This window comes from Notechis scutatus, chromosome 1 (assembly GCF_049901735.1).
Source record: "Notechis scutatus isolate UNSWTSFEM ecotype Mainland chromosome 1, rNotScu1.2, whole genome shotgun sequence".
In the NCBI taxonomy this organism is placed as follows: Eukaryota; Metazoa; Chordata; class Lepidosauria; order Squamata; family Elapidae; genus Notechis; species Notechis scutatus.
This window is the reverse complement of record NC_142009.1, coordinates 9,988,414-10,009,218: the sequence shown is the minus strand read 5'-3', so window position 1 is coordinate 10,009,218 and position 20,805 is coordinate 9,988,414. Positions and strand designations below refer to the sequence as shown.

General features: G+C 43.0%; 1 protein-coding gene across 5 annotated transcripts in view; it reads left to right on the top strand.

Moving 5' to 3' along the window:
- Positions 1-10,508, top strand: part of ACACA (acetyl-CoA carboxylase alpha) — a 277,236-nt gene extending 266,728 nt beyond the window's left edge. For all 5 annotated transcript variants that reach the window (XM_087956715.1, XM_087956703.1, XM_087956708.1 and 2 more), the window contains 2 exons: positions 5,641-5,777; positions 6,194-10,508. In XM_087956715.1, coding sequence (XP_087812841.1) covers positions 5,641-5,777; positions 6,194-6,320 — 264 coding nt within the window. In that variant the 3' untranslated portion in view covers positions 6,321-10,508. The remainder of the gene's footprint in view (positions 1-5,640; positions 5,778-6,193) is intronic.
- Positions 10,509-20,805: the final 10,297 nt, after the last annotated feature.

Below are 20,805 nucleotides of genomic sequence, written 5' to 3'. Positions count from 1 at the left end.
TTACACCAATCAAGGAAAGTTATCTTAAGCCACAATTAATCTGCTCCCTGGCATATGTTGATAGGGAAGCATCATGCTGTTTCTTAATTAAAGGCAAACGGATTAAAAATGATTAATAAGGGTATTAAATATTCGTCTAAACTAAAGCTTTGGGAATCTTGGGCAAATCCTTGCTTTGCACAGGCCTACAAAGTGGCCGACATTTACAGCTCTGGCTGGGAGATAGGATAGCCGGCTGCTTCATTGAACTTTTATAAAACACCTCGATTCACGTGGAAGGAAGACGTTTCTGCTGTGCCCCAATAGACAGTCATTGAAATGTTAAAAAAACATGTGGACCGTTTGGCAGATTTTTTAAATATAAGTATATATATATATATAATTAGCTTTGACTGCTGTGCATTCATAAAGGCATCATCTCTATTATTTCACGTTGCTAAATTTTATAATAAAATAACTGGCAGGGCAAGGGTGTCTGTTCATTCAAACCAATTCCTTCCCTTTTAGGGGTACCTTTTAATTCTTTTCTAGAAAGAAACCCAATATTGGAATCTGGAAAGCGATGGAAATTAAAATCCAAGTCCCACCACCTTTTAAACTTTATGTTTTACCATATTGATGACATTTTATTTTTTTAAAAGCGTTAAGGCGCTGCTTGTATCCTTGGGACCAAGAATGCTGTAGATTCCCCCAAAATATAACATTGTGAGAAATGGTGTATCCTGTCAATTAATATTCAGCTATCCCATATTTATTTCTATTATATTATCAGAATATTTATTTCTATCCCATATTTATTTCTATTATATTATTAGAATATTTATTTCTATCCCGTATTTATTTCTATTATTAGAATAGAATATTCTATTAATTCTATTAAAGAATATTCTATTCTGTATTATAAAATATTAAAATATTTCTATTTTAATCTCTCCAAACTATCACATTTTTGTAGTACAAGAATTTCTGTAAAGGTCATCAGTGAACCATTAGCTCATTAAGTAACCAAATATATAGTTAACATAAAATACTGTATAATCTATACTGGTATTATCTTTCATATATTTAACAGAATAATAGAGTTGGAAGGGATTTTGGAGGTCTTCTAGTCCAACCCGCTGCTTAGGCATGAAACCCTATACCATTTTGGACAAATGGTTATCCAATCTCTCCTTAAAAATTCCCAGTGTTGGAGCATTCACAGCTTCTGGAGGCAAAGTTGTTCCACTGATTATTTGTTCTAACGGTCAGGAAATTTCTCCTCAGTTCTAAGTTGCTTCTCTCCTTGATTAGTTTCCACCCGTTGCTTCTTGTCCTGCCCTCAGGGGCTTTGGGGAATAGCTGGACTTGCCCATCTCTCTCTACCAGGCTTCCTCTCAGTTACTTTTATTTATTTATTATTATTTTTTTATTTATTTATTTATTATTGTTATCCAATATTTATTTATTGGATTTATATTGCGGCCTATTCGCCCATTGTGACTCAAGGCATCAATATATACTTATTTCGATTTAATAAATCCCATTCAAACAGAAAAGCAAGAGAGCATCTCCTCCTAACGTGATCTTCCATGCCCACCTTCCTGATATCTTTTTACCCCTCCTCATAAAAAAACAGTCTTTCTTGTCCTCCATTGGTAGAAAAGCCCTATAGAAAGAGGGTGAACAGGTAGCCAAAGCTAATACAACCGGGGGTTCCGTTATTCATTTCTTTATTATTTGCCTATATACCAAACTTCTTAACCGCCCTTCTGCCTTTTAGAGTTATGGGGAAAATGGAAGGAGGAAGGACTTACAACAGTTTATTTAGTGACTGTTCGAAGTTACAACCATACTGAAAAAAGCGACTTAGTGAGGACCATTTTTCACACTTACAACCATTGCAGCCACCCCATGGTCACGTGATCAAAATTCAGGCACTTGGCACAACCGACTCATGACGGTTACCGTGTCCCGGGTGTCAGGGCTCCAACAAATCCACCCCCATTCAAATCATAAGTCTCTAGCCGCATCTCTCAGAGTTAAAAAATGGATTTATTAGGAGTGACCATGTCGGCGTTATTTGGGTGCAGCCGACACTAGGACACACCATTCATTTTCCCCTTGACCCTGGTCTTCCCCCCACCCCAATGGGACACATCCATAGCCAAGAGTCATCAATCATGCTCTCCAGTAATAATCTTGCGTGCCAACAGCTTCGGCTGCCTAGCAATTAACTGAAGTATTTTAGGAATGCACTACTTTCCCCCCTCCCTTTCTGCTGGCAACTAAAAAGACCAAAGAATTTTTTTTTTAGTTGACACCGGTGTCACATGACCTCCTTTTGAGACCTTCTGATCAGCAAAATCAGTGAAGAAGCCAGATTCACTTAACAATCATTTTAATAACTTACCAACTATCCAGTTGTTAAGCCACAACTATTAACAACAAACTCAGTGTAAACCATTCTAAACTTGGCTGTAAAAAAATATGATTTTTGTAATAGAATTGTCGAAGTCTGGAATGCTCCACCTGATTCAGTTGTCTCAGCTACAATTTTTCACAGTTTTAGTCACAAGTTGACTTCTGTGGACCTCGCTTCATATTTAAGAGGTCTGTGCATAAGAGAACTAATGTGCCTGTCGTCCCTGTCATTTTGTTTTTATATTATTTGTGTTTTCGGTTTTTGTTTGACAAATTATAAATTAAAAAACAAACCTGCAGTGATTCACTTAACAAAAGGTGGCAAGAAAGATCGTAAAATGGGGGCAAAATTCACTTAACAACAGTCTTACTTGGCAACAGGAATTTTGGGCACAAAATCGTAGGATTGTTGGTCTTAGGATTACCTGTATTAGGTATGTTCGCCGCATTGAGTTGCTTGCAAAAAATATTAAAGGCAGGCCATAAGAGTCACCTCGTAGTGAGGTTGGCAGCAAACAAATTCAATAAATGAATTTTTTTAAAAAAATAGCAATAGCACTTTAGAATTTCCCACTTCATTGTTCTTTTACAGCCCTCTCTAAGCAGTTTGACAGAGCCAGCATACGGCCCCCAACAATCTGGGTCCTCATTTTACCGACCACGGAAGGGATGGAAGGCTGAGTCAACCTGGAGCCGGTTGGGGCTCAAACAAAATAAGAATTAATTGCTATCGTGTGAATCTTGAATTCTGCCTTCTTTTTAAAAACTAAATTCAAATGTGGGAATCCAGCTAAAGTCAACTTATCCCGGCCTTATAAATATATCTGTGTCCCCCCTTGGGGACCGTCCCCTCCACTGCTGCTGAGGCTCAAGTCACTTTATTTCCACCTCATCCGATGCTTTTGCCGGGCCAGATTTTGTGTTGTGTGTGGCTGCCGCAGAATCACCAGGCCGAAGGGTCAGTCTTAAAGAGCCGGCAGATGTTTCCAGCTGGGGAAAAGCCGCACTCTTCCTTCATGGGAGGCTATTAAATCATGATGGGAAATTCATTGTCATTCTGACTTGGACTTCATTAGCAATATAACAGAGAAGGATAGTGCACCTTTAAATGATGAGCTTTGGTGTTTAATTATCCAAATAAAATGACATAAATATGAATGAGCGCTAATGGTGGTATTTGGTGTTTTTTTTTACTCACCCCTGGAAACCATTAACGATTCTTAAATGATTTGTAAAGAAAATGAAAGGCGAAGAGAAGCAGTGAGATGGCTATTAGGGTTCAAACACACTCCTGAATTATTACATAGTCAACTACCTGGCAAATACAGAGAAGTAAATGATCTTGATCTTGCTACCTTCTGATATATATATATATATATTTTTCCTCCTTCTAAATTTACTGCTAGAGTCATTTCACCCCCACGGCACGCGGCATTTTGATCTTCTCTTCTGATGTTCATTAATTCAGAAACGGGGATTTGGGGGTATGTGTGCTGGACTGGGTACATGTAAGAAAGACACAAGATTTCGGTTCTGCAGAAATTGCCGAGGTTGTTTTTGGTCCCGTTACAGCAAATTGTCCACGAGAACTAGCAACACACATGCTGAAAGCAGGGTCAGCCCCCCTACCCCCTTTTAAAGGGGCCTTTAAAACAAGCCTTGGGTTAGAATGGGTGGTGGATCCCTTGTGGGATATTGTTGTTGTATCGTGGATTTTTTTTTAATCCAGATTCTTTTGATATTTTTTGTGTTTCTATTGTGCTTTTTAAGTCACTCAGAATCATAACAGATTGGGACAGACTCTAAATCAGACAAATAAATACGCCTGCAATTGGAAGCTACAACATGAGATGCTTTTAACAATATGATTAAAGCCAGCTACCGTTCAGCTTTCCTGTTGATGCATAAATCATTCCTAGAAATTGGTATGAACAAAATTGAAGACTTCTGTTGGGGATTTCTATCTTTTCTTCCTCTTTCTCCTTCTTCCTTACTTTTCTCCTCCACCAACACTTCCTCCTCTTCCTCTTTTTCCTCCTCCATTCACTGTTCTTCCACCCTCCAAAGCTGTTGTACCTCTAGTTTAATAGAGGCAGGTACAAATAACAGTGTAGCTTCAACACACAAGTCAAACAACGTTTGAATAGCGTGAGCTAGTTTGCCTCCCCTTGGACTGGAACCAGAGAATCAGAAGACCTAAGTCATTGTCCCTCAGCCTTGGCAACTTTAAGTTGTGTGGACTTTAACTCCCAGCATGCCAGCTGGGGAATTCTGGGAGTTGAAGTCCACACAACTGAAAGTTCCCAAGGTTGAGAAAGACTGACCTCAGTGGTGGACCAAGCAAGGAAGGTTATCTAGTAGAGCAATGTAGCTTTGACAAACTCAACTGAAGATTTTCTAGTGTTGGAACGGAGTCTTGTTGAAGATATAAGAGGTGACTCTTTATGAAGTTCAGCTTTTGTCACAAGTTCTCCAGACTCTATCCAGACCTCTTTGGGAGTTGAGGTTGAATTCTTTGTAAGGACGTTGAGTTTTCTGCTCCCTAATTATGACCATTCTCTAAGTCATGCTTTCCTTAAGCTAGTCAACAACTCTACTTGTGTTGCGGCCCGCTAGCGACCAGCAGAGCTGGCAGCAGATTCAGACAGTGTGGAGGTTGGGGAGGAACATGGGCCAGTTCTGGAGTCTGGGCAAGGCTCTGATGAGTGCTCTGCATTGGAGGCAAAGATGGCTGTTTGACAGTTATCAGCTGCCTTTGGAGTCGGACATCAGTGAGACAGAGGAACAGCTGGAGCATGTTCCTAATGTGCACATGCACAGAGCTGCCAGGAGAAGAGAACAGTTAAGGAACAAGGGTCGACTTGGGAGTAAAGCCATATTTATTTATTTGTTTGTTTGCTTATTTGTTTGTTTATTTATTTATTTGGAATAAAAGAGGAGTGAAAGGGGAGTGAGGCTGGCAGGAGACAATTAGTTCATTTGGGTGAAGATCTGTTCCTGCATTCTTGCCGAGTTTTGTCTGCCACAGTGTGGCATCTGAAAGATATTGGTCTGGCAACTCTCCAAGCCTCTCCAAGCCTATAATTGCAAAATATCTTGAAAGACTGTTGGCTGGGACTTTGCTGGAGAGGAATTCACCGTAAACCAAATAAAAGGGGTTTTATCGGGACGTGGAGTCGGCTTTGTGCTTTTGGGGAAGCCTGGGTGAGAACAAGTTGTCGTTGTTCTTTTTGGCAGGCCTACTTATGGGACAACAACAAGGACCTGGTGGAGTGGCTGGAGAAACAGCTGGCAGAGGAAGAAGGAGCCCGGTCAGTGGTTGACGAGAACATCAAATACATTTCCAGGGACTACATACTCAAACAGATACGAAGGTAAGAGGACTCTGCAACCCTCAGGGGGCCTTCCTACTCCATAAATCTGAAATGCCAGTGGTCTACAATAGTCCTCAACTTAAAACAGTTTAGTGACCGTTTGAAGTTGCAATGGCACTGGAAAAAAAAGGTGACGAACCGCACACTCACCAAACTGGTTGTTCTGCCAGTAGAATCCCAGCCCTGGGTAGATTCTCTGCAGTGCAGTGATGGCAAAAAAAAAGGTTGCAAAATGGGAGGGGGCTGACTCACTGAACTTGCTAAGTCTTGCTTAGCAAATGGAAATTCTGGTCCCGACTGTCGTCGTAAGTCGAGGACTACCTGCACTTGGTGGCCTGACCAGAGAGCTGGGCTCCCAAACGGAGTGTCCGTCTACCCCTTCCGAGGTCCCTACCTCTCCTTTTTCTTTCTCCTAGCTTGGTGCAGGCGAACCCAGAGATAGCCATGGATTCCATCGTCCACATGACGCAGCACATATCGGCCACCCAGCGGGCCGAGATCGTGCGCATTCTCTCCACAATGGACTCGCCCGCCTCCACGTAAGGAGACGCCCACCCACCCTTCCATAGTGGCGGGCAAGAAAGGGCCGCGGGCCGCTCTCAACCCCCACACAACGTGGACCTGCCAAGAAACGCTGGAAAGTGACTTTTTAATTATTTTTCGTGTTTTTAAAAAAACCAGACTTCGACGGAAGACAACGGCAGGGTGTCCTTCTAGCTGCAAAAGACTCTAGGAACGCACCCACCCACCCACACACACACACGCCTAAAATAATTTATGGACGCCACGTAATCGTACCTATTTATTTAACAAGAAAATGAAACTGGACCAATATTGTAACTAACGGTTGTCTGTACAGCACTTACCCAGATTATGAATGGTACTGTCGTGCCATGAGGTCACAGAATTTAAAGGGTGGTTGGGTGGGGTGGGAGGTGGGGGGAGATAAGGAGTTGATGTCCGTTGTGAGCCACTTTATGTGTTACTTAACATCCCCCTCCCCAAACTCAAGATCCCCCAGGTTTCCCAACCACTGTGGTAACGGGGGGGAGGGGCTGCTCCCCCTCCCCCCATTTTCCCTGGGGCCCTTTGGTTCATCAGCTAGTCCTACAGGAGACAGGCAGTGATAGAAAAAAATCCCCCCTTCTTGAAGCAGCCTGGGGCAGGGCGGGGGGTCACCATTTCTGTGCCTAAAGGGAGACCCTCGGACTTCGTGTAGCTCAGGGGTCCCCAAACCTGGCAACTTTTAAGACTTGTGGACTTCAACTCGACTCCCATGTCCATAAGTCTTAAAGTTGCCAGATTTGGGAGACCTCTGGTGTAACTCATCCCCCTTAATCTGGAAAGGGCGTCTCCCTCCATCATAAAGTAGAGAAAGGACCCATTTTCCTCTCTGGAAAGCTATGCGGCAGCAATGCGTCTTCCCCTCCCTCGAGCTGGGCTCCCTCCGCCAAGCAGCCAGGGGGTGCTTAAAAGGCAGCACAATGCTTTCTGTGGTCATAACAACCAGTCTTTGGGCGTTAAACAGACCTATCCAGCACCCCTCAGTTTTCCCAGGGCAGGCTGGACCAAACCCAGCCCGGAGTGCCTCTCTTACAGCAGGCATCATGCTTCTCTGCCCCATTCCTTGGTACCCACAGCACAGATTAAGCCAACGCTCTTTTGGCTTGCAGACACCCTCCCTTCCTCACTCCACCTGCTGATCGCCTCCTTGGGTTTTTGCTGCTCCAGGAAGGAAGCTTCACTTCAACCTGCCCCAGTGAAATGGCCCTAATTTGGTTCTGAACGTTGGTATTGGCAGCCAATGAAAGAAATCCCTTCCTTATATATAAGCAGTAGAGCCTATTGCAGGGGTCCCCAAACTTGGCAACTTTAAGACTTGTGGATTTCAACTCCTAGCTGGCTGGAGAATTCTAGGAGTTGAAGTCCACAAGTCTTAAAGTTGCCAAGTTTGGGGAACTCTAGCCCCGTGATGGCGAACCTGTGGCACACAGAGCCATTTGTGCGGGCATGCGAGCCCCAGGCAAACTTACCTCACTGCACATGTGCACACCTTCCTTCCGGCTGATTTTCAGGCCTTTTTCGGCCTCCCAGACGCTCAAGGGAAGCCTCTGCAGCCTTTGCAGGTGGAGAAACAGGCCCGCTTCGTCACTTCCTGTCTTTCCGGAAATACCGAAAGTGACTAAACGGGCCCATTTTTCGGTCTCCAAAGGCTGCAGAGGCTTCCCTCGAGCCTCTGGGAGACCAAAAAAGGCCCAAAAATCAGCTGGGAGGCACATGCATGCGCAGTGCAGGTAAGGGGGCAGCATGGGGGGGATCATGCACACATGCGCAGGAGGCTTGGGTGGGTGAATTGCTTTCTGGGTGCTGGCACACAAGCACTCAGTTTTCGGCGCAGGAGCCCAAAAAGGATAGCCACCACTTCTCTAGCCTATTGCATCCAGCACACCGACTGGGGATGCATCAGAGCATCTCTTTCCACTGCCCTCCAGCCAGGAGAGGAAGTGCTGAAAGCTGCAACTGGGTTTTTTTTGGGGGGGGTGGGTCAGCAAAAGAGGCTCCAGGTGGCTAAGTGGGCAGGTGTGTATGTGATGTGTAGGACTGGAGGACCAGCAGCACTTTGTAAAATCTGCAGAGATGCGATTCTGGGGTTCTGGTAGGAATTAGGGGACATGTGCCTTGCTGGGTGGAAAAAGCATCTCGCCCACCAGCACGATTTGGGATCCCATTTTCAAAACTCGGTTGTCCAAGAAAGAAAGGAAGAGCGTTTCCTTTCTCCTTGTAGCCACACCATGCCTATAACGTGCAGTTGTGGGACATCCCACTCATCCACCCCGAGCTCGGAATGGGACAACTCCCCGGACAATTCAACCAAGACAAAAAAATGAAATTAATTTCAACGGAACCGTTGCCAATAAAAATAAAATTAAGTCAATCCAGAAGCACAAGAGTTACATTAATTTCAATGAAAAAACGTGGCCACCGTCAATAAAAGTAACTGAGTGGAACGATGAATTCAACGTTGAATTGTCCCGCAGTGAGTTGGGCATGGCAAATTGGCTTCACGCGGCAAGCTGTCCTAAATGCCTTCGAGTTGTATAGCTGATTCTTACCTGTGGGACTCTTTACCTGTGGGCCTATAGCTGTGATGGGAGAGTCTAAACACACACACGCACACACACCAACTCTCAGAGCCAGCCTTAGATCCAAGTTGGGAGGGGGCAGTAATAAAACTCCCCAGACACTTCAATTTTCTTTCTAAACCAAGGACCTCATTTTTTTCTTTGCTTAAAAAAACCCCAGTAATTTGGAATTAATGCAGTTGGGTTTTTTCCTACATTGCAAAGCGCTCAAATCCATCCTGCTCAACATAATACAAAAAGTGGGGGAGGGAATCTAATTTGGGATCTGGGTTGGGAGGATCCTCATAGCACAGTATTAACCAACCAAGCTTCACTAAAAATCTTAAGACTGTGAGAATCTGGTTCCCAGGTGTGTTTCTTCTTCTTTTTTTTTTTTAACCTGGAAAGTGCCAAGTGGTGTGAAATAAAACACAGCTTCGCTGTAGTTCAGAGAGCCCAGCCTTCTCCAGCTTCCAGATGTGATAACCTCAAAGTTTCCCCGAAATTATGTCAGCCAGGAGTGGGATTTGGGGGTTCTCCCAAACCCCCAGCAGCCCCACTCCTGGTTACTGGCCAGAATGGTAAGAATGGACATCTGGAGGGCTATCAGTGACTTGCAGCAGGCTAACACATGGAAAGGAACCTTGTTTGAAGGGAGATAGAAATTCTTCCGCAAAGCACATATTTTGGGCTAAAAATAAAGCTGGTCCACATAGATCAGACTAAAAAAAAAATGTTGCGAAAGAACAGGCTTACTTATGGGACCGTGGTGGTGGGCTTGAATCTCCACCAGACGTCCCTCCTGGGCTCAGTTCAGTGCCTTTCTTTTTGAAACCCCCCATTATTTCTTCATTAAAGAAAATAGATGTTCAGCTGAACTCCAGGATGGCCTAGGTTCCAGAGAGCACATTGCATTCAAGTCCCCCCCCCGCAACACCTAGAACAGCCAGGGAACCACATTTAGCCTACAATCCTGCCAAGAACTGAGTCTAGATCAGGAGTCCCCAAACTTGGCAACTTTAAGACTTGTGGACTTCAACTCCCAGACTTATGGGAGTTGAAGTCCACAAGCCTTAAAGTTGCCAAGTTTGGAGACCTCTGGTCTAGATTCTGACATCCATCTTTGCATTATTATTATTTTTTGCCCTTCCTTCCCTCATGCAAAACATACAAACTGATGTGTTGTGTTTAAAGGAGTCCTTGATTCCAACAGTTTTGTAACCCCCAGCTTAAACCTGTAAAGTGGCTGTTACTTTCGACCCCACACCGGTTTCCTTTTAGAAGCTGCAAAAACAACCCCAATGAAAAGGTGGCCTTTTCAATCTTACACCTTAAATTCTAGTCCACCAAAGTTTTTTTAAAAAAAATCAACACATCCTCACACAGGGTTGAAGAGGGAGGGAAAAACGAGCAAAGATGCATCCTGGGTCCTTCCTGAATCTGCACAATCCCTTAAAAAATGCAGCGATCATTATGACTTTAGCAGGAATAAATTCAGACAAACCTCTCACTGGAAGTATTAAATTGGGTTTTGCTTGGGGAGAATTGTCATGTCTGAAGTTGTTCCACTTACCTCATTTCTCTTTTAATAAAACCAACAATCAGATTGTGTCTGCATTCCTTGGTGTGACTTTCAGACGTAAAGGGATCTTTGGTGATATTGAAACGTATTTTTGCTCCAGGCGACATGTTCACTTTAAGGACATTCAACTCTGTTGCATGTTTAGGCTTCCCGTAGTGAAGTTAGCTTAGAAACATGAGTGTTGTTACTCAGGGAGCATCAAGTAGTATCATTCTCTACGCAGATTCTCAATCATACAGGTCATGGTTGTCCCAAAGGAGCTTTTATGGACAGGCAACTGGACTTTGTTTTTCCTTGAAGACGTTTTTCACCTCTTCAGCTTCAAGGGAACATTTTTTGAGAAAGCCCCACCCCCCCCATGTAGGTTTCATTTGGTCATCAGGTAGTAGGCCAAGTCCCACAGGTTCCTCTGTCCTACTTATATACAGAGTATTGCAGCATAAATTCAAATTAAACAGAGATGGTTGAGGCTTCATTTAACTTCTTTATAAACAAATGGAAGTAAATTTTACAATACCAGTTGTAGATTTCTCCAACATGGAGCAAACTCAAACAGAAGCAGACGTTACAAGTTCAGAGCAGAACAAGCAATTCAACTTCAGAAACAGACATCAGTTTCATTTTAGTTCAGCAAGGAAGCAAGACACACAGAGGAGAGAAGCGGTTTCATTTTCAATAGACTCAGAGCTTCAGAGCTGCAGAGCTTAATACAGAGCCACGCCTAGGCTACTTCTAGTTTCAGTTTCCAAACAGTCCTATTGGCTGACTTTGTTACCATGCTCTATTCCAGTTCATGAATATACTCTGACAATATATAGGCAAGCACTTTATCAGAAAGTGGATTGGTCAGCGTGGAATCCTTGGTGCTCTGATGATGTTACCTAGCTGGGTCATGAAACGTCTGCAAGAAAACCAGCAAGCTCAGAGAGCACCAAGGACCTCTCACTTCAACCCCAAGCTACCAATATTCTATTGGTCAGTGTTCCTCACTCCCACTTAACCCTCTAAGTTGAGTTTGTTCGCACAAACCACATAGGCATCTAGCGATTCCACGGTGCATTCCCCAAACTCAGCTAAGTTGGTCTAGGTTATTTTAAAATGGAGCTAGCCAGTTTGCATTGTGTAATCTGAAAGAAAGGCTGCATGTTACTCCAGTTGGCAACTTCAAGCTTGTCTTTTTCTGGGCAGGTGAGTCCATTGACTCACCTGGGCTCCTCTCCTCCCTGAGGAATGTTTATGAGTCCTACAGGAACTCCAAGGGCATCCTTAGGAAGACAGCAAATTCTGGAAATCGGTGCTTGTCTTGCAATGAACCAACTTGACTGGTAGCACACTGCAAAAGAGGGTGGGGCAGACAGCAAGTGAACATCTGCAGGTCCCCAGAGCTGTAGAGTTTCTGCATGGCTCTCCTTTAAAACAAGATACTCTGCATTTGGCTTGGTGGTTTCCATCTAAAATGCAATGGCCTAATGAACAAACCAACATTAAAAAGAGCAGTGTGTTAATAGAATAGAATTCTTTATTGGCCAAGTGTGGTTGGACACACAAGGAATTTGTCTTGGTGCAAATGCTCTCAGCGTACAGAAAGGAAAAGATACATTCATCAAGAGTTGAGAATCATCAGGTACAACACTTAATGATAGTCATAGGGTACAAATAGGCAATCAAATCATACTAGAAAACAGTCCATATAAATCGTAAGGATACAAGCGACAAAGTTACAGTCATACAGTCACAAGTGGGAGGGGATGGGTGATAAGGAGTGATGAGAAGATTAATAGTAATAGTAGTGCAGACTTTGTAAATACACTGTAGTTGGACAGTGTTGAGGGAATTATTTTAGTTTAGCAGAGTGATGGCGTTCGGGGAAAAAACTGCTTGTGTCTTGTTGTTCTGATGATCTATAGCGTCGTTTTGAGGGAAGGAGTTGAAACAGTTTATGTCCAGGATGTGAGGGTTCTGTAAATATTTTCACAGCCCTCTTTTTGACTCCTGCAGGATACAGGTCAGGTTTCAAAATAATCCCAAGAAGAAGCTAAAACCACGAGCACCATCTTCAGAGAATGTTGCATGTCTGACATTCCCCCCCCTGCCCCACTTGCTCTTTATTTTCCAGATAATTTGGGAAGGTTCCTTCTGAGATGCTTCCTCCACCTTCACCCCCCCTTTGGATTCAGATTTCTCTTCTGTCAACCTTCTTCCTGTCTCTCAAGGTGACTCCCACACCATTGGAAAACAATGCAACCACCTCTGTTGTATTTCTCCTTTTCTCCTGTCCTTCCTCCCCTGTTTGTATAGATTTCCCTTTTTGCCTTTTGCCTTTTTTCCCTCTGCCTGTTGCTGACTTAGGTCTACCCCAGCAGATAAGCTATAACTGTCCTGAGAAGTCCCATAAGGAAGAGAGAAAAAAAGACTTGCAATCTTTAGAAGACGTTCGTTTATTCTTCACTTCCAGACTTGCTAAAAGTAAAGCCTCCAGTTTTCTTGGCAAGGATACAGAAGCAAAAGAAAAAGAAGAGGAGGGAAGGGGCAGAGAGAGGAGGGGAGAGGAGAAAAGAGAGGAGAAAAGGGGAGAGGAGAGAATGGGAGGGGAGAGGAGAGGAGAAAAGAGGAGAAAAGGGGAGAGGAGAGGGGAAAAGAGGAAGAGGAGAGGAGGAAAGAAAAAGGAGGGGAGAAGAGAAAAAAAGGAGAGAAGAGAGGAAGAGAAGAGAAAAGGTCTAGCTTACAACATGAGGACTGGGGAACTCTGGGAGTTGAAGTCCTCCCATCCTAAAGTTGCTGAGGTTAAAAAACATGGGGACAGATAAACTAATAGATTTGCCCAAGAACAGTTCCCCTTGTTTTGCTGTTTTCCATAAATTAAGGTCACTAGGGAAAGCACACGTGATGTAATTTGTATGTTTAAGTTTAGCAAAGGCTGCAGGGACAAATTAAAATTCTATTTTGTATTCCAGTTTCAGGCTCTTTGGGTTTGTAGAGCAGATGTTGGAAAATGGCCTCTGTATCACCTGATGCAAGGGGGCTTCTTTTGAACGATCTCTACCTTATTTTTTTTCCCACTGATGCTTCAGCTCTAACAAAACCCACCTCTTCACATTCAGAGAAAGTGGGGGTCGCCAAAACAATTTCATGCATTAAAACTGTTTCACAAATGGCTGCCCGAACTCACACTGCCATTTCCCTCACCGCTACTCAACTGAATTTAATTGCAGGTACAGCTAATGGAACAGTTTTCACCCTACTAGGTAGGTTGCATAAATAAACCTGTTTACCCCAAACTGGTTCTTTTATTTTTCATTTTAAAAAAGAAAAAGAACAGGCATAAAGGTAGCTTTATGCCAAACCCGCTAGAAATCAGCACCACGGACACCCAACTTATCGTATATGGAACTGAGATCAAACCCAGTTGATTGGTATGTCCTTTAGAATACGATTATTTAAAGAAGGAAAAAAACACGAATATAATGGAAGACTCAAAGAGATGCCTCTCTTGAACCCTGGACATTCACTAGCAACCAATATTCATATGCTTAAAATACCCAGAAGGGTATCCCCGAAGTGTGACAGCTTTCATATGCCACCAGATCAAAGTGTGATCATCTTTTTAATTTAAACCTTTTGTTGCCTCAGTGATCTTAAGAGAGGCAGAGAGAAAGAGGGAGAGAGATCAAAATAAAGCTGAAACAAAAACAGCTGCTTTGTAGTTGCGTTTTCCCCCCCATCTCCCCCCCCCCCCCAAAAAAAATCTCTCCCCCCCCTCCCCCATTTGCTTGAGTCCCTTCTCTCAATTTAGGCCGTGAAATAGGTCAGCTCTATTACCGATCAGCCTTCCCAGAAATATTTAAAACAAATTGAATTGCACACCCAATACCCATCACAATTATGCCAGCCACAATAACTAAATTAGCAATTCAACAAAATAATTGGAAATGCGATTCTCTCTATTCCGAGGCTTCCCCGAGGGCTTTTGCCGATCGGTTGGGGGGAAACTCCGCTTTACTAATTCAGAAGCTAATTAGAGCCACACTTGTAAATGAAGTTGTTTGTCTCAAAGTTGAAATTCAGTACCCGCTTTTATTTATTTATTTATTTGCATTTTTGGCGGGGGGAGAGGGAGGAGGGTCTTTTCTCCTTATACCCATGTTGCAAATCTAAAACAAAAAACAAAAAACCCAAAACCCCACCAACCTTTACAACTTGCTAAAGTCATTTAAATTCTGTTGATCATCGAGGATATTAAAAGAAACATTTGTGGTGAGCTATGCCTGGATTTTCCTTTCCTTTTTTTCTTTTTAAAAAAGTTTAAACTTTCTGACTTTGCCTTTCAAAAGGGTAGATAATGACCAACGACATGGTTTCAGCCACAGAGAAGCAACCTCACCCCAAATCTCTAGGGCCAAGAAAAGAAACAAGGGCTCTCAAGATTGTGTCCACCTTTGGGCCAACATTGCTATGCCTTTGGGACCAAGTCTCAAAGTGGTTAGTTATCTTCCAGGGAGAAGTGGATAGTTCCCTTATTCCATATGCCATCCTAGGACTTGGAGGTCTTCTTCTAGTCCAACCCCCTGCCCAAGCCGGGAGACCTTATACCAACCCAGACAAATGATTGTCCTGTCTTCTCTTGAAAACGTCCAATGATGGAGCACCCTCAACTCCAGAAGGGAACCTGTTCCATTGATCAATTGTCAGGAAATTTCTCCTTATTTCCAGGTTGGATCTCCTCCTGAGGAGATTCCACCCATTGCTTCTTGTCCTGCCCTCAGGTGGCATTGGAGAGGGAATCGGCCCCCCGTCATCGCTGTGGCAGCCCTTCAAGAGTTGGAAGTTGGCAGCTAGAATGGTATTTGCACAATACTGGAAGAACATAGAGATCCCCACAGAAGGGAATGCAATAAAAAGAATACTAGAATGTGCAGAAATAGATAGATTAACACTTAAAAGTAAAGGCAGGGAAGACACTGAATATTTCTTAAAATGGGATTCGTTCTATCGATGGTTATCAAGCAGAAACAGAAGTTAGATTCTTTTTAAAAAAATACAAGAAAATGACTAACTGCAAAAATGGTTTGCTGAATGGATAAGTAAGCACTATTGGTAAGTTACTACTTACTTATAAGTATATAAGTAAGTTACTACATGTTTATTATCAATGTTATGATGAGATATCTTTATTATTATAAGACGACTACTGATGTTATGAATGCTATTGTTATGAAGATGATGAATATTACTCAGAATAACTATACCCAGACAACACACTGTTTATATATATGGGCGAATAGGTGGTAATATAAATCAAATAAATAAATATATGAAATTTTTGCTCTTTTTATAAATAATAATAGTAGTAGTAGTAACAAGAGTTGGAAGATGGCTGTCATGTCACTCCCAATCCTTCTCTTCATCAGGCCACACATACCTGGTTCCTTTAGCCATTCATCATATCATTTAGCCTCCAGACCCCTAATCATCTTTGTGGCTCTTCTTTGCACAATTTCTAGGGCCTCTGCGTTTTTATTGTATTGTGATGACCAGAACTGGATGCAGTATTACAAGTGTGGCTTCATTATTGAGCCTTGGTGGTGCAGTGATTAGAGTGCATTACTGCAGGCTACTTTTGCTGACTGCTGGCTGACTGCAATTTGGCCGTTTGAATCTCACAAGCTCAAGGCTGACTCAGCCTTCCCTCCTTCCGAGGTGGGTAAAATGAGGACCCAGATTGTTGGGGGCAAGAGGCTGACTCTGTAAACCGCTTAGAGAGGGCTGGAAAACACTGTATATAAGTCTAAGTGCTATTGTTATTAATGCAGTATAGAACGGTATTTCCCCTTCTCATGATTTTGATGCCATTCCTTTTTTGGCCACAGCAGTACACTACACACACACACACACACACACAAACTACATTCCATTAATGAGGAATGAAGCTAATGTGGCTGTCAGCAAAACTCTTGGAACTTCAGGAACAGTGTTTGAGACTATCAACCAGTCCATGTTTCTTTTGAAGTGCATGATCCTGAATCTATGGATCTTGGATTCTGTTAGGATAAGCAGGCAGTGCCATTCTTAATTGGACTGCTGGCCACCCAAGTGTTGTCTCTTGTTTTACTTGCTGTCCCTCTTTTCCACTGTTATCTCTCCTTAAACCAAGATGGGACCTATGGTTTGTTCAATACTAGCAAATTGCACATCCAACAGACAGACCTATCCAAGGATAATGCACTTCGACAACATCCAGTTTGGTGCAGTGGTTAAGGCATCAGGCTAGAAAGCCGGAGACTGTGAGTTCAAGTCCTGTCTTAGACACAAAAGCCAACTGGGTGACTTTGAGCCAATCACCAGGAGACTGTGAGTTCTAGTTCCATCTTAGGCATGCAAGCCAACTGGGTGACTTTGGGCTAATCACCAGGAGATTGTGATAGTCCCACTTTAGGCAAGAAAGTTGACTGGGTGACTTTGGACCAGTCCTTCTCTCTCAGCCCAACCCACCTCACAGGGATGTTGTTGTGGGGAAAAAAAGGAGGAAGATGTGTTGGATATGATTGCCACCTTGAGTTATTTGTAATGATAATAAAGGCAGGATACAAATTAAATAAATGAATAAATCCAAAGCCCTTGGGTGCCTTAGAAAAGGCACACCAGAGTTGGAGCCTTACCATGTTTATACTCTTCCCGGAATAAAAACTCGTCAATACTAGCTTGTTACGAGTGACCCAAGATTGTGAGGTTTAACAACGCATGGCTCGAAGTCTTGGGAAAATCCAGAATGGAGTTTTGGACAAACACAGTGACATACCTCAAAGGATACTGACACTCATCCATTTTCAACACCATAAAGCTACCAGGCAGAGGCTCACAGAACAATTTTGTAAATATATATATATATGTGTGTGTGTGTGTGTAAATGATAAGCACTTTACCTCAGGACACTCCAAATGGCCATAAATGCAGGCCAGTTGCTGAGTGCCAAAAATGCAGTCATTTTTGGGAAGACCATGGGAAGGAACTTTTGGAACTACAGAACCAGGCCGTTGGGGGATCTGTCATAATTTTAACCAGTTGCTAAGTGATTGTTTGTATATCGAGAAGTACCTGTAAGGGGATGCGAGGAGAAAAAAAGGCCTATGCCATTACTGTTCCCAGCCTTAATGGAATGGAAACCCTTTTCCACTCCCCCTATTTTAAGAACCCATTTCTACTTTAGGCTTTAACTTGTGCTGTTTTAAACTTCCACGCTTCTGCACTACTTATGACAAGCTGCCTATAGGAGCCACCTAGGTGGAAAGGAGGGCCACGATTCTCATTAAAATAAGCAGGAAGGTTCAAAGCCCTTTTCTTGCCGTGTGATTTTATAGAAAAAGCTACTTGTTAGACTTGGAAGCATTTTCTGACCTCGTGTGTGTTATGTGTCTAGTCATTTCTCTCCTCTCTCTCTCTCTCTCTCTCTCTCTCTCTCTCACACACACACACACACACACACACAGGGGGAAAGAGGGAGAGAAATGGGGGGGAAATCTAAGGATGAGTCAGCAGTGTGCAACAGTACAACAGGAACCAAAAAAGCTAATACAGTGCTCGGTTGTATAAAGGGAGGCATAAAATAAAAACTATATGATGTATTAGAACCTCTTTATAAAACCTTAGTAAGGTCACACACCCAGAATACAACATTCAGTTTGGTCATCACATTACAAAAAAGGTGTTGAGACTTTGGAAAAAGTGCAAAGAAGAGCAACTAAAATAATTGCAAACCTAGAGACTAAAACATATGAAGAATGATTGCAGGATTTGGGTTTGGCTAGTCTAGAGGAAAAGAAGGACTGGGGGTGGAGACATGATAGCAGTATTCCAATATTTGAGGGGCTGCCACAAGGAAGAGGGGGTTAGCAGTCAAGTTATTTTCCAAAGCACCCGAAGGCAGGACAAGAAACAATGGATGGAAACTAATCAAGGAGAGAAACAACATGGAATTAAGGAGAAACTTCCCCACAGTGAGGACAATTAACCAGTGGAACAGCTTGCCACTAGAGTTGTGGGTGCTTCATCCCTGGAGGTTTTTAAGAAGAGACCAGACAGTAACTTGTCTGAAATGGTATAGGACCTCCTGCTTGAGCAGGGGGCTGGACTAGAAGACCTCCAAGGTCCCTTCCAGCTCTATTCTGATTGAAGGCTAGAAGATTGAAGGCACTAAAAATAACTCAGCTTGTCTAGTATGATACTATAACTTGCCATCAGAAACATAGCTGTTATTTCCAGTAGTAGCAAACCTCTCTAGACAGTTCAGTGACGTTGTGAAGATTAGACCGAGCTCCAAAATTAACCGAAGCAAAGCAATGTTTCTTCTGGACATTTACCATCTTCCTTTTGGGAAAAGAAAACGGATCTTCCGTGGGAGGTTAATGGATGTGAGGTTGGGTTTCCCTTTTGCTGAATTTTTTAAGGTCTGCATTTTTATGACGTTGAATCATTTAGGTAAGGAGATATGTCCAACGTTTGCTTAGGTGCTAAATTCAACATTTTGGCCTCTCCTTGACTCACCTTCTCTCTCTCTCTCTGACATTTCAAAGGAGGGGAAGGCCAGCAATCGGTGTTTGAGAGAGATTTAATGTCTATTCAGCTGGCAAACTCCAATCACCGCCGAAGGGAAATTTACAAAGATCACACAAGAGAAAAATGAAGAGACACAAAAAATAGACTCAACCTCATTCATCTGAGATGGTAAACCTTTATTTATAAGCGACTTTCTGGCCCCAACTCACTTCCATGAATTGGGACCTGGAATGGATTGTTGTATTTGGGTTGTTTTATCCAGATTCTTTTGATATGTTTGTGTTTTTATTGTGCTTTCTAAGTTGCTCAGAATCATAACAGGTTGATTTTATGCTTTAAAGGGGATCTTGTGTAGAAGTCTTCCCCATAAGGAGATCTTGAGTTGGTCTATCTCACTCAAGATCACTGGACCTTATTTGGTGAAAAGAAAGCACCGGCCTCCTTATCAGGAAACGACAACAGAGAGTAGAGAGTCAGTAGCTGCCGAGCATTAAGGCAGCTCTGATGGAGGAGCAGGTGGGAGGTGGAGAAGAAGGTTGAGGGGAACGGCAGGAGTGGACAAGAAGAAGCCCCTCCTGGATTACCTATGAAACCAGTGTAAGCAAATTTCCTCGCCACTTTACATTGTCTGGACTTGACATAAGAAGTGGGGGGGAGAGCAGAGCAGAGCAGAGCAGAGGAAAGGAAGAGGAAAACATGAGAAGGAAATAAGAATAAAAATAAGGGAAAGAAAAAGGAGAGGAGAGAGAAGAGAAGAGAGAAGAGGAAAGAGGAGAGGAGAGGAGAGAGAGAGGAGAGGAGAAGAGAGAGGAGAGAAGAGAAGAGAGGGAGGGAAGGAAGGAAGAGAAGAGAAGAGAAGAGAAGAGAAGAGAAGAGAAGAGAAGGGAAGGGAAGGGAAGGGAAGGGAAGGGAAGGGAAGGGAAGGGAAGGGAAGGGAAGGGAAGAGAAGAGAAGAGAAGAGAAGAGAAGAGAAGAGAAGAGAAGAGAAGAGAAGAGGTTTCTCAAATTACTCCATAGCACAGGATCTACCAACACAGGGACACAAACTTGTCCAAAGTCTTAATATGTTTCTGCCTCCATGCTCCATGTGCACCTAAATTTTCCATGCTATATCTTCTCACCCAAAACTCCTTGCATGGAAAGCCATCAAAGACTTCTCAAACCATCACTTAAGGCTGAAGGCACCACTTCCAGGACTACCAAACACCGTTCCAAGTGTTTTCAGGCGCAGTGGACCTGCTAACTGCTGGATAATGAAATCCAACATAGACGGAAGGAAGTATATGGTAACCTACAATTTAATAAGCTGGCATAGAACTAGTCCTGCCAATCTCTAATCTACTGGTAGTCCTCAACTTACAACCAAAGAACTTCCACTGATAAGGAAGATGATCGTTAAGTGAGTTGCATCCAATTTTACAGCCTTTTGTTTTTGCCACGGATGTTAAGAAGCAAATTCCTGCAGTTGTGAAGTGAATTGCATGGTCATTAAGCAAATCTGGCTTCCCAGATTGACTTTGCTTAAGGTGAAGCCAGCTGAGAAGCTCACGTGACCCTGGGATGCTGCAATGGTCATAAGTGCAAGGACCGGTCATAAGTCACTTTTTTTCAGTGCAGTTGTAAATTCAACCAGTTGCTAAAGAAATGGTTGTGACCCGAGGACTGTCTTTATGAATACCAAGAAAGTCTTACTCATGAAAGAGAAGATTGTCAGCATGTTTTTAAACAGTTTTTTATTAGTTTATAATGTAGCATTAAAAAATACAAAAGTAAA